Consider the following 14,997-nt stretch of genomic DNA (forward strand, 5'->3'; position numbering starts at 1 on the left):
TTGGTTAGAACAAAAACTCATTTTAATATAGAAAATATTTCTTCTGTTGTTGCTTTTATTTAGAAAACAGTTTAAATCAGCCTTTAGTCTTGATAGTCAGGCACGCTCCGGTTGGTGTCGTCAATCTGGCAACCTGCACTTGCATGTGTTTTTAACCAGGACCGCAATACTTAGTTCAACCACTGAGTGTCAAATATACACACTGCACCTATGAATTGGTATAAGCTATTTTTAAAGGATCTTTTAAAATGTTGGGGTCAGTACGTAAATCTCTTATGATCACCAAAAGCTGCATAAATCTTATCAAAAATAAAGTAAACACAGTTTAAAAAATATATGAACATCACACTTTGCAGAGCATTCTCAAATCAGCTCACTGTAGGGTGCAACCCAAAGCTCAAATCACAGCTCAAACAATGACCTTAGCATGATACAGTCAAATCATGACATGTTGCTGTTTATGTTGCATAAATAATAGAGAGAAGGGCTTAATCTTAAATAAAGAAGATTTAAATCATATTGAACATAAAATTTTGTGAAAACAAATATTAGTTGTGACATGACCATAATTTACTTAGTAAAACGTGACACACTGTGACTGATATTAAAAAAATCCTAAACGATTTCATTAACAAAATATTATTAAATTGTATTTAGGTTAATTCGTTGACATTGTATACTTATGCAATATTTTTTATGCAGTGATAGCTGTGAATGCAAATGAATAAGCTGACCAAAACTTAAAATTTTAAACAAATCTATGCAGGGATTCTTAAGCAAATCATATAAAACTATTAGGCTATTTCTTTAGCCTAGGGCTCCACTATTGTACCTATCTAAGCTGTTTTAATACATTTGCACAGTGAGACCAGATGGGCTCTGTTCATTTTGTAGGGCTGTACTAAAGCATGGGGTTTATGCAGGTATCCATAGTTCTGTAGTCGTAATAACCAGCCCTGTGTATGCTAATAAAAAATGTCAGCAGGGAAGCCAGAGAAAGGTGACTTTCTGTTCTAACACAGCTGAACTATTAGCATAATACTGTACTGCCATATGGCGTTGGCATTACAATTATACACTGTAGGGTAGGACATAATATCAACATTATTGCACTGCTATAATATTTGTCTTATGATTAGCATGACTGCATCAAAAGGAATACATTCAGAATATTAGGGGTGTTCAATTAGTAGACTGACAATGAAATGAACATTCTCCACTCTAATGTGAAATGCTTGTTTGATATGTATGTGTTATGGTGTGAGGTTAAAACTTAGGTTCAAAAGTTGTGAGATTAATAATAATAATGATACATTGATCATTTGTTCTTACAATTTATTGATTTCTTAGGTCATTTTTGGTATTTTAGGTAAACTTGCCATATAACCACAAAAAAGAGGCTAAATTTAAAATACTACTACCGATAATAATAATGACAATATATATCGCAAATTGGTGAGGAATTGGTGGTTTTTTTGTTTTTGTTTTTTGTTCACGTCCTGTATAATTTCCTATTTTCTTTAAGAGGAGGGTCAATGGATGAGTTCATGCATGGCTTTTTTTAGATTATTTGATAAAATATGGATTTAGATTAAGAATATTAGGATTTGAATTTTTTATATGTGAACACTAAAGGGGACAAGCATTGCTATAAGTAATGCTATTTATATTTTTAATTACATTTATATTTATTTTTTATTATTATTTATTTTCTGTAAACTTACAGCTATAGACAACCAATTTTGTTTATGTGAATGAGTTGTGGCTAGAAAGGCATCAGCTACATAAAACATATCCCTGAGTTATTGGTCATTCATTCCACTGTGGTGATCCCTGATAAATTAGGGCTTAATCCAAATGATAATGAGTGACAATGTTATTAAAATGGAGGGTGACATGGTGGCTCAATGGTTAGCTCTGTTGTTTAGAAGGTTGCTGGTTCGAGTCCCAGTTGAACCAGTTGGCATTTCTGTGTGGAGTTTGCATGTTCTCCCCTTGTTTGCGTGGATTTCCTCCGGGTGCTCTGGTTTCCCCCACACTCCAAAGACATGTGCTATAGGGGAATTGGATGAACTAAAATTGGCCATAGTGTATGAGTGTAAATGCGAGAGTGTATGGGTGTTTCCCAGAACTGGGTTATGGCTAAAAGGGTATCTACTGCGTAAAACATATGATGGATAAGTTCTGCATTTAGTAAAATTAGTTGATTGATTTAGGCTGATATAATAATGTTTTCTTTTAGCTCACTTCTTAAACATGTGCTGCATTAGCAGAGTTTATTTCTGCCTTGTAAACATTTTTAAATTCATAATATTTCTAATAATAAATTTCTTAATCTTTATCAGAGAAGTGACTCTTTCATGACAACTGAATCAAACTGACCCTCTCATGTTTGCTGCATGTGTCACACTTTAAAGGTAAATCGGGTTAATCACAAACTTGGATTAAACCGTGAACTAATGGGGAACGTTTAAATCAAGTACTTAGCTTGATCTTTGTCAGGTTAGATAGTTTGTTTTTGTCAACCAGAAATTAACTCTGCAACCCAGAGTTTGTTCAATTCATTTTGTGCCATAGGTCTTGGGTGTAAACAAAGCCACCAAAACACTGACACTAAAAACAAAAAGGTGAAAACAGGCCCACTTATTATAGAAATAAGTATATTCGGCATGCATCTATTTCTTCTCTTTACTCCACCTTTCCTTCTACGTTCCCAACATCTAACCCTAAACTTCCAACTTCTTTTTTCCTTTGTTCTTCAAAGTCCTTGGCTTTCAAAAACGCATTAAAAAGCTCAGCACATCTCTTTGCCCATACTGTATTTAAAGCATATACACCTCAGGATCCATTTAAACAAGTAGGGGCTCAAAATCTCACCTTCCCCTGCACCTGATAAGGTCTGATTAGATTTACTCACCCCTCCCTTATCTCTGCGGATTCACTTAGCTGACCAAAGCATCTTAATCTCACACTATCTGATCTTCACATCTTGGCAGAAGAGAGATGCCTCTGTCACATTCAAGGTGTTTCAAAGAGGAAAACAATCGGTCTTGCGCTTCCGTCGGCTCTCGCTCACTGTCAGCTCCCCTCGCTGCCCGTCTCGCTCTCTTCGCCTGTCTTCCTCTCCTCTAGGCTTCCTAAAAGCATGGTGTCTGCCGGAATGTGATTAGTGTCGGCCGCCGGAGCACTCAGCGGGAGGAAGCTTGTGCCGTGCCGCTGAACTACGGTGCCCCGGAGGGACAATCAATGCTGAGTTAGCACTACTCCCCTTCTCTCTTCTCCATCTCTCCCTCTGCCTTCAAATCTGATTGATCCTCCATTGAATTATTATGGTGTGTGCACTTGCTTTCCAGAAAAGGAAAAAAAATCTGGCAGCCTGTTAGATCATAAATGTATCACCTCAACCAAGGTCACTTTTTCCCCCTCTTGTTGTGGATTCCCTGGGCTAATGAACTTGTGCGTCCACAGCTAAAGTCCTCCACAGTCAGCATAAGAGCACGAGCGGAGAGTGAATGAAGGTTGAAAAGCTGCGAGGATGATAAAGAAATCGTCTTTGAACTAGTCTGTCTTTGACAAGCCATAAAGAAGAGATACAACTTCTGATCTTCACACTTTCAGTGCTGCCCCTAAAGATTAATTTCAGGAACATGAAGGTGCAAGTTATCCTTCATTCTAGTGACTGGCAAAGGTGTCCTGACAGTGACTGAGAGTCTAGATAGAGAAAAGCTTAAGATTTTTGAAGTTTCAGAAAATCTGCATGCATAAAATTTGAGGTGAAACTTCACTTGCGCTCAGCAGGCGTGGAATTGTGCCAAGGGGCTAACTTCAAAATCAAAACTATTTAAAGGGCTGTGAGTTTTTATGACTGAGAGTTTAACTGTTCAAATTTATGCAAATGTATTATTTTTAAACATGAACGAAGACTATTTCTTGACCTGAACAATTGAGGAAAATATTTGCACAAACTTTAAAAGATATAAATGATGTACAATATGACGATAAATGAAGAGTTTGGACGCAAAACCCTCTAAATCCATTAGACCTCTTTTCTTGTAAACAAGCATTTTCTATCAGGCTCCTATAATTAGATCTAGAACTTTAATTTTATATGTAATGATAAGGTTATGAGCTGGTATATAAAATATTTCAAAATTAAAAATTAAAAAAAATACATTAATCAAATCTTAACAAACTGTTGTCATTTCTGATATTTGGGGATTAGATTTAATGTAAGTAGAGCAATGTAAATATTGTAAGCTAAACTTGGTAGATTCAAATAATGTAGTGTAAAAACATTGTGAAACATTAGTATCTGTGCATGGTCCATTAATATAAAAAGCTGATCAGATGTGTGGGTATTTAGAAGTAATACAAATAATGTATAGTTTTATACATTATATTTATATTTTAAAAATAGCTTAAATTAGCAAATAAAACACAAGGTAAGCCTACTGGGCAAAATGGGGATGCCTCTCAGACAATTTTAGAAACTGTCATTCATTCATTCTCACCATACTTAAGGTATTGGTCTTTTGTTAACCCTCATAGTATCCATGTGGGATAAAAGAAGAGAATCTTAACTCTGTCTTTCAGCAAATGGAGTTGTCGCTTAATGTACAGCAAACATTTGCCCAAAAGTTCTAAGTGAGAAAAAATGATCATATATGAATGAGTCCATATTTGATCATTCAAAAGGAAACAGCTCAGCTCCATGTGGTCAATAATAACTCATTGGATCTACAGAAAATGTACTATATATCATTATGTAAATCAGTGTTTCTCAACAACATTACTGGAGGACCACCAACATTGCATGTTTTGGATGTCTCTTTTGTCTGTCACACCCATTACAGGTAATAAGCTGATGATCAGAATCAGTTGTGTTTGGTTAAGAAGACATAGAAAATGTGCAGAGCTTGTGGTCCTCCAGGAATGTGGTTGAGAAACATTGATAAAATATAATTATTAGTTAGTAATGGGTAAAGTAACGTATTACTAAAGTTACTTTTTTTTTAAATGTATTGCAAGTTACTTTTTAGTTTAGTTAATTCACTTTGAAAAAATAAAATGCTGAATTAAAATGATTGTAGTAACACTGAATCTGGCACGCAATGAGAGAATGCAGGAGCAGACAAAAATGAAGATGGCAGACCTTACATTTCTGCAATAGAAATATTGTCATTATTTTGAACACATGGAAGAAAAGCAAAAGAGGATTATCTGAATGGACAGGGAGTTTACCTTTTTAGACAAAAAGTACAAAAGTAGCAAACACATTGCTTTAAACTTTCATTAATCTGTATATATGGCATGTACAGCTCTGGGGTCAGGACATTCTCAGTTAATATTACCCTACATTCATTTTCTGTGTTTTTTTAAAGGTAAATGAAGGTTATACTGGGGGTGCAAATTTCAGAGCTTTGCTTTTAAAAAAGGAAGTAAAAACCCTGCAAGTTCTGAATGAGATCAAGCTGCAGCCAGGTCAGAATAAGTAAAGCAAAAAGTAACGCTAAAGTAATGTAATGCATTGCTTACCATAACTAAGTAACGCAACTAGTTACTTTTTTGGGGAGTACCTCAATATTATAATGCATTACTTTCTCAACTAACTTTCCCCAACATTGGATAGGAAATTACTTATATCGCAATATATATAAATTTCACCAGATTTAATGTTGTAGCCTTATTTCACAATTATGCTTTTTCCTACTGTAGTTTTTTCTGTTCTCCTGTTTTCTTGTCCTGTATCCAGTATTATGATATCTCCTTCCCCAGTGTTTTCCTGGTCTACAGCTAGTTTAGTTTTCCTTTTGTTGTGTGTTAATGAAAAAAACAACTGTTAATAAATCTACTTCTCCTCCTCCTTCCTTAACCTGCCTATATCTTTGACACATCAGTGATAGAAACCCTTTGAAATTTGACAAATGAAATGCAGGGTTTTAGCACCTGTGTGATCTCTACGATTTCGCCAAATCCCAAAAGGCTGTGCGCAGTCACACAAAAAGCCCCCCTTTCCGATTTCGGATGTGCTGTCTTCTCTCCACGGCACAATGAGGAAATTGTGCTGACTACTCGTCCTTGCAAAGTCCTCATTAGCCTAATGAAAGCCTTCAAACGCAAAAACCAAACAAGGGTTCTGGGAGGTTATTAGGAAAATTACACCTCCAGGAGGGCCAGGGGAAGGGAGTTGCTTGGAAGGAGAGGCGGGGGTCTTGCTCATTACTTCACGGTCTGCAAATCGCTAACTAATTCAGCCCTACTACTGTGCCATTTCTAGCTCCATGGATCATTTTCACAGAATCGTGAGCAAGAGGATTCATTGATTTCTTAGAAAGCACACATCAAGACTTGCGTATAATAGAAGGGAAATATTAAATAACATATCAGCGAGATCAACAATCATTTCCTGCAGTCAATCTATGCCGTTGCTGATAAATGATCTGCTAAGCTGAGGGAAAAAATATAAGACCAGTTCAAATCTGTTTAGGAAAAATGCTTGGCTTTTCCATGACGTTTATTTCTGTTATGTAATTCAAAGCATGTTTTTATAGCATTAGAAGAAGAGCAAAAGTGCAGTCATTGCTAAACGTTTTGACCTTGGTGAACTGTACTGTAATGAACTTGTTTTTGCATCTGAGATAAGCACTTTTTTACTGTTTAAACTGTGTTGTTTACCAGTCTCAGACAGAAGGCACCTTAGTAATTATTTCCTAAAGCATCAAATCTGTATAATTAGTAAACGATGGATCAGTCATTTATTTTAAAATGAACATATTATTAACTCTTTGTTTTGTTTATTCTGAAAAAGATGAGGTAACACTTTAATCTGATTGTCCCCTTAAGACATTCTGCTGATGTCTAAAGTAACTATAACAAAATGTCAACAAGTCATTAGAATATTAGTAGACTGAGAGCTTTAAAGCTGCTAATACTTCATTATGATGCTCCCTCACTGACTACATGTACATTTGTAAGTAAGCCAACTTAATGTATTAACTGTAACAGGCCTGTAGCGAGCCTGGTGAAAGGGGTCGTTCTTTTTTCTCAATAAGTGGACCTTTTGGCAGTTGTACACCCTATTTTCTATTCAATTATAAGGGTTTAATACTGCATTTTAGTGACATTTTTAGCAGTATTTTAGGTTTTTTAGCTGGATTAGCTAGTTGGATGGTTATCATTAACACACTTTTTATTATACAATAATTGTGTAAAAATATTTCCTAAAGATTTTAAAATTATAAAAAAAAATACTTATTTTTTAAAATAAAAATTTATTACGTAAAAACATGTGCTGGATAAGTTGGTAGTTCATTCCGCTGAGGCGACCCCTGATTATTAAAAGTGACTAAGCCGAAAAGAAAATAGCCTGTGCCAAAACAATAGCCAAAATATATTCAAGTTAATTTAATCTGTTTTTAATCAAGTTAATTTAGCTGTTTTTTGTTGCTTCACACCTTTTTATTGGTCATTTTTGTTTCAAGAACAAGCTTCAAGCTTTACACTAAAAGTTACTTGTAAAATGTTTTCTTTATTTGATAATACACTAGCGAAAGATGACTTCTCTACGTCATATTATAAAATTAAAATATTTGTTAGCATTGTCCAAAACTGGCTAGTTTAAGTCATGCAGAGGGATAAGGGACAGACAACAGAAGATTCCGCTTGTTTTTTTTTTCTATTGGTTATTTTCACTATTTATGATGGCAATGCAGTCAAAATAGGACACATGAGCTCTTGTATAGGACAAATTCTAAACCTTTGTAAGTCAGGGGTGGGTCTTCCCAATCACCCAAACGCCCCCTGGCTATGGGCCTGCATAACATGACAGTCTACTACTAAACTAACATTCAGTGGTGTAAAATACAGTTTCACAGTATCAAACGTTGTTTTTGGGACACTGTAATTTTCTGTCACCATGCAGTCACTACCTCTACGTTTTTTTTTATTCTTGTCTACAATGATTGGCTAAGTAAGGGTGTTCTAGGCATGGTTGCATTGAACCGTGAAAGGGGCGCGATTGTCCCCCATTCCCCCCTCCCCCTCAGCCTGCACTCACACTGCATTTTACCTTCTGAGCCCGAGCATCTTCCTGTCATCGATGATGTGACTGATCAGTTAGAAAGCGAAGTGCTCTTTCTCAGTACACAGGACAATGCTCTATTTATATTGTTTCGTATTATTTTAAGTCATTTGGGCAACATAGGCTCATTCTAAAAAGTAGCCCTAAATACATTTCTGGAGATCACGAAATATGTAGTCTAAGCTATGTATGGCTGCATTTCGCCTTTAAAACGAACGGTATGGGGTGGTATGATACCAGTTCTTTTCTCGCTTACCAGCTGATCGTTTACCACCATATTGACAGCTATTCTGCTGTTACTAGTTTTTCCAGTAGCTTGATATAAAAGGTAAAATATTTGTTGGGTTTGCGTGAGAACAGCAGTCATGAATGGCACTCGCGAGAGACATTTGTGATCTGAAAAACCGTACACAGAGGCCTCTGGTGGATTCGCAAAAACAAAAACTGCAAAAAACGTGGCTTCTCTGACATATTTTGCTCTCTCAGAAATGCATATAGAGGTACATAATCAGAATGAGCCTGGATTGCATTTGGGATGTGGTGACTGAAGTTTTGCTGGAGGTTTGCTGAAGGTGGCAGATGACATGCAGTAAGGATTTTGTATCTTTAATAAACTATGACAGTTTGTGATCATTAAAAATGAACTCACATTACAAGTGTACTGTGCCAAAGCCTAACCAAACCGCTCTCTGACAGATGTCTTCCAACCAGGCCATGGTCGGCAAACTGAACCACACCTGAGCACGATTCAATGCACTCACACTTGTCAAACAAACCAGGAAATAGTGGTCTATCGTGCCCATGCATGTTTCGGATAGCCTAGTGTGTGTACACCATAAAATTGCATCAGATATACTGACTTCAATGTGTGGAAGCATTAAAATGGCTACTTTTTACTCATACTTGATGTAGTTTTCACAACAGATAATTTTACTCTACTTGAACTTTTTATAGACAAGTAATTGCACTTTTACTTAAGTATGATTTTTCAGTGCTCTTTCCACCATTTCTAACACTCAAATCAGAGTGTAATAGAGAGTGGCCAATATAATTTCAAAGTTTCAGGTAGTCAATGTCTAAAAGATACTGCTAAAAGATAGAATGGTTGCAAATGTAAGTATAACTGTAATTATTTACACTATTTCTTGTGCAAATGGTATTCAACATAGACCACACTATTAATGGTGTCTAACCTTTTTCTGTAGAAGCCCTCTTTGTTTCATGCACTGTGTCATGGGTTGCCAGATCCCCCTCTTTTGGTCCTGGTGGTGCACTTGGAGAAAGGCCTAACAAGGCATGGCCAAGAGACAGACCATTCTGATGTAAATCTAAAGTGAAAAGAGGGGCATAAAAACAGATTTTTACAAACAAAGGACTCTTAAAAAAACACTCACCCTTGAAGCCCACAACTTCCTTTAAAAACTCTACATCAACCCCTAACTTCTTTGTAGTTTGTGTTGTTTTAATTTAATAATGAAAGGTTCACTCATGTCCTCAATGTTCATAACAAGATATACCTAATGTTCACCTAACCGAAATCCTGAACAAAAAGTACGTAAATAACATTACAGAAGCAATTACAAAAGGCGTGCAAAAATTGTTCAAGAGTTAAACCTGTTTTGTCAAAAATAGGATTTAAAACACATATTCCACCCCTAATTATGTCATGCCACTGATATGTGATATCTCGACCAACATTTTTAATGCATCTGATGACAGAAAAACTGAAAAAAGTAGAGAGCATTATCTGTAATTGCATAGTTTTACTTACGGTTAAAGCAATGCACATGAACTGCTCTGATGGCTTTGCTTTTAGTACATTCTGTGATATCACCTTATTCTTAATTCTAAAAGCACATTTGTAAGGTTATATGTGTAGTTTCGCATTATCGTAAGAGCACAGTGCTAAGTGCTCAGGGACCAATCTCAGTGCTGCTGAAATAGCCAGAAGAGAAGATACAGAGAAATGAAAATGTACAAGAGTACAACATATCATTTTTAGAACTACCTTGACACTAATGTCAAATAAAATCTTGAATTTGTTTTGGAAGATGCTGACACTGTGTAATGTAGAGAAAGAAAGAAAGAAAGAAAGAAAGAAAGATAGAAAGAAAGAGAGAGAGAGAAAAAGAAAGGGAAAGAGAAAGAGAAAGAGAAAAAGAAAGAAAGAAAAACGTAAAGACATACGTGGCCGGTCAGAAGAGCTCTCTGTGTGGGCAGGAGAACTGGACACGCTGCTGCTCTGTCTGGAGGATAAATGGCTCCCTGACCTGCGACCGTCATCCAAAGAGGGTACAGGTGACGGACTGTCTGGAACTCGCTCCTGATAAAGAATGTGCACATTATTCATTAGGATCTATCACAATAATTCTAAATCATTTGGGAAACACTCCATGCTGGGAGATTTCATTTACAAATGTTAAAAAGTACCTTAAATTGTATGCGATAGAAAAGTAACATCATAGTTCGGGGAAATTATCAATTATGTCCAATTTCACAATTTCAAGCCAATAAGCTTTCATATCAGCTAAAATATCTTTGTTGTATAGCAGAACAAAAAAGTAATTTCCATGTCAGTCTTTATTCCCTTCAGCTCTTAAAGCTGTCAACACTTCTCAAAAGTAAAACACATTCTGTTTTAACACTGTCACTTTCATTTTTTTGATGCTCCACAATTCAAGGTTCCTTAGGTTTGAAGTCATTTCTTGTGGTTAACCAACAGCAGGACATTCACTTGAAGTCTTACCCAGTGGATCAAATTATATAGGTGGGAAGATACTTTTAAGCAGTGCTGTCTTATGAATTTCCTTAATTATTTGTTAATTTTCAAAACCAAGAGTGGTTACATACTGTGGTTTCAAATAGAAAGATCTTCACCATACAATTTTAACATGTACAGTGCTCAGCGTAATTGAGTGGTGTACTCAATTATGCTGAACATGGTATGTTAAATTAAAAATATATATATTTAATGAATATAGGCAATGTATTTTGGTGCATTTAAACAAAACAGATAACAGATAAACATATATATTTATTAAAATAATATTTTAATCACCAAACATATTTAGAAATTGAAAGATAATACAATTAAATTCAAGCAAAATATTTTAATATAAATATATATATATAAATTTTTTGCTTCCCTTGATTATTTCTTTTTTTTAATTTGTATTTAATATTTTTCTATAACATATTCATTTGGGTGTATAAGTTTTTGGACTGTTATCATAAGTTATTTTGTTAGATAAGATTTGGCCCCAGTATTTTAGACTTCTGACAAATCTAATGTAAATGCACAAATAGAATATTGTAAAGCTTCCTATTAAAAATATGAATTTAAAAGATAGATTTGTGAGGGGTGTACTTATAAATGCTGAGCACTGTAATCTCCAAAAAGCACCATACACTTCAAACAAACATCATTAAACCCAATATTACATGCTGAATGGAAAATACGTAAAAATTCACAGGTTAAAAAATTATTTGACAAACAAATAGGCTTGGTCCTGCACAAGTATAACAATTTTTTTTATTCATTTTAATTTTTTTACAATATTTAATGTGCTTTATAATGTTTATGTGAATTGATTATTTGTGAAAATAAAAATAAATTTAAATCTGTTTATTTTACAATGCAATTGTGATAAGCAGAACTAAATAGCTCAAGTCATAGCTCAATTAGTATGAATTTCATTAGCTGAAGTTTTAGTTTTAAGCGTTATTGTGGGGCAATTCATTCTAACATGGTGGCGCTTTATATGTAACAAGAATGACACACTTAACACAATAAACACAAACATCAAGTACACAAACCAAAAAAGAAAAAAAAAGAAAAAATTAAATAATAATAATAATAATTTATTCATTCATACAATAATTATCCTTCGGCTTAGTTCCTTTATTCATCACGTTTCGCCACAGCTAAATAAACTGGCAACTTATCCAGCATATGTTTTACACATATGTAAATGTTTTACACATTGCCCTTCCAGCTGTAACCCAGTACTGGGAAACATCCACACACACACACACACACACACACACACACACACACACACACACACACACACACACACACACACACACACACACACACACACACACACACACACACACACACACACACACACACACATATATACACTATGGCCAATTTAGTTTATTCAATTCACCTATAGTGCATGTGTTTGGACTGTGGGGGAAACCGGAGGACCCGAAGGAGACACACGCAAACACAGAGAGAACATGTAAAGTCCACACAGATATGCCGATTTGCCCAGCCTGGACTCAAACCATCAACCTTCTTGCTGTGACGCGACATTGCAAACTGAGCCACCATGTTGCCACATAATAACTTCTACGTATATCTAAAAAATAATAATAGTCCACCGATTATCTACATTTATTACGTAACTGAATTGCTTCAGACACTAAAGTATGTTTATAACAATTGTGGAACATCTTATTGTCCTTAGATGTCACCCAAAAGGGCATCCATTCAAAATATTTGCAATGTTTTTATAGTTTGAAACAAGTATCGGTTTCAAACAACATATAAATAAATGATAGAGAAATCAACTTAAATAATTGTTAGTGTATGTTCTTAATATATAATATATATGATTTGTGCCCTTTTACCTTTATTACTGAAGTCACCATTCTGGACGGGACACTCTGGACCTGAGCAGCAGCTGCCATGCTGGCAATAGTGCTGAGATGGTTCATCTGGTTCATTGCCATGGTGACCGACGCAGGAGGCAGACTGACTGGAATCAAGGGATGTGGCATCATCATGAATGGCAGCTCCAAACCTGTACCGAAAAGAATCGAAATACCAAAGACGTCATTCTACTTGTAAATTAACCAGCCATAACTGCAGTCTAATACACATTTTCTGTTTTATTGCAACAGAAGCAAATGATTTTGAATATAAAAAAATCTAACTCATTAAAATAACATGCTGTACCGACAGTTTGAGGATATTAAGAGACACTCATCACATTGTAAAGCAAAACATCTTGTAAGAAGCTCCACGTTATGAAATGTCATCACTTTCTGCTTTGTTTGAGCTTTCTTTAAAGATGTGCCATTATGGCCATCTACAAGTATAACTAGATCCGCTGGAGTCTGCACCTCAAACCAATTAGCTGTTTCTCAGACTGCTGCAAACGTCTTCATACATAACAACCTCATGATAAATTAGACCACACACTCTATTTGTAGCACAACAAGCTACGTGACAGCAAGACTGCAGTACATGCGCCTGCTGTGTGACTGGTGTTTTGCTTGTTTTAATGTGCTGATCCGATCCCTCGCAGCACTCTAACACTGTTATGCTTTATAGGAATGTGAGCGGATATTCTCCAGAGAGGAATAACAGCACAAAAAGGAAATGGATCCTCTCACAACTGAGCAGGTCAGGGCATAAGGTTACAGTCAGCCACTCTACGGCCGCCTGTACTCCACTGCCACTTTGAAAGCGAAGGATGAAAGAGAGAGAGGACATTTCGCCAGTTTCTCTCAAAGACTTTTTCATTTCCCATCAGCACCTTAAGAGACGCTGCTGAACTGTGTTGGCCTTGTGGTAATGGATTCACTTGGGTTGATACTCGCAGCGCTAGCAAAGCCGTGGCCTGCCGATGATGAGAAGGAAGGCCAGGAGATGATGAGCCCTTTGGAGGTGATAGTTTTCAAGACCCTCCATCTCCCTCTGCTTTTCAACCAAATACCAGGCAGCTCTGGGGGTCAGAGGTCACCTATGTGGCATGGAGACTTACAAATGAAAGTCTCCCTCCTTTTCGTCATGACATTTTTAGTTAGAGACAGACAGTGGAACGAAAAAAACAGCCCCTGATTTTCATGAAACAAATGACACGCAGATCAGTCACGGTGATCGGGCGACAGAAAAGAACTGAAAGGGAGATCAAAGAAAGGAATTGAGTGTTGAGGGGATTGATGTATGGAGGGAAGAGGATCTGAGCCAAGTAAAATCACATGCCAAGAACATGCAAGCTGCTCCGTCTTTTGCAGTAGGCCGTTACTAATATTCTTAAAGTTAAAACGACAGTGCCATCCGCGCATTCGCCTTTTCAAGTGGAATTTAAACTGCCATATTAGGCGAGAAAATGCTGATAGGAGCAATATCACATTCGGGAAAGGGCCATAGTGGCAAGGAAACACTAAACCCCCTCCCAATCCAAAAAGACACTTCTGAATGAGACTGGAACTCAGCCAAATGCATCAACATCAGTCACCCTTCATCCCTATCTCAAGGGGCCTACGTCTCTGCTTCTGCTGCAAAAAGAATAACAATGCGATCCGCTACCGTCTGCTAACGCCGCAGTGCCACTGAGGCCTGTTTCTGAAACACATGGTGGACGATATCACTCATGACGAGCTTTCAATCTTTATTTACCTAAAACAAAAGAGCCCAGGGCTAAAAGAAATTGGAGACGCGCCATTTTAAAGTATCCCCCCGCAGCAGTTGCCATTGTGCGCTTGAGCCTGAGCTATTGTGGGAGTGTAAATGATTTTGACAGGAAGTTGCAAATTGTATAAATATTTAGCGTTTAATAAAAAGGAGAAACAAAACAAGGCGAATGCTGAGGAAAAGGAAACAAAAGAAGTCTAATGACAAGGCTGGGAAGAAGCCAAGTACTCGGCTGGATAATTCCAAACACAACAGGGATCTCAGTACAAATTTGGGCACAAAACCATTGCGTAAAACGGTTTGGAGAGAAACAAAACACAACAACTGGAAAGGATTCAAATGAGTAACACATACAATGTAGCTTACTGGTAAATTGATGACTAAATAAGGACTAGATTCAAACTATGTCTTTATATTTCTTTAAAGGAGTGGTCCACTACGATGTCATATTTTAAACTTTAGTTGATGTGTAATGTAGCTGTGT

General features: G+C 36.4%; 1 protein-coding gene and 1 long non-coding RNA gene across 4 annotated transcripts in view; one reads left to right on the top strand and one right to left on the bottom strand.

Moving 5' to 3' along the window:
* Positions 1-14,997, bottom strand: part of dachc (dachshund c) — a 103,079-nt gene that overhangs the window by 18,910 nt on the left and 69,172 nt on the right. For 2 of the 3 annotated variants that reach the window (XR_012402899.1, NM_001045236.2), the window contains 3 exon segments: positions 12,722-12,894; positions 10,268-10,403; positions 9,274-9,408 (listed from right to left, as the gene is read on the bottom strand). Coding sequence is in view for 1 of the 3 variants with exons in the window: in NM_001045236.2 (NP_001038701.2) it covers positions 9,274-9,408; positions 10,268-10,403; positions 12,722-12,894 (444 nt within the window). In the remaining 2 variants the exon portion in view is untranslated. 3 annotated transcript variants of the gene reach the window in all.
* LOC141385786 (uncharacterized) lies at positions 7,446-11,019 on the top strand. The gene is made up of 3 exons (XR_012406768.1): positions 7,446-8,059; positions 8,149-8,991; positions 9,040-11,019. It is a non-coding gene; the product is annotated as an uncharacterized lncRNA (long non-coding RNA).

This window comes from Danio rerio, chromosome 1, assembly GCF_049306965.1.
Source record: "Danio rerio strain Tuebingen ecotype United States chromosome 1, GRCz12tu, whole genome shotgun sequence".
NCBI lineage: Eukaryota > Metazoa > Chordata > Actinopteri > Cypriniformes > Danionidae > Danio > Danio rerio.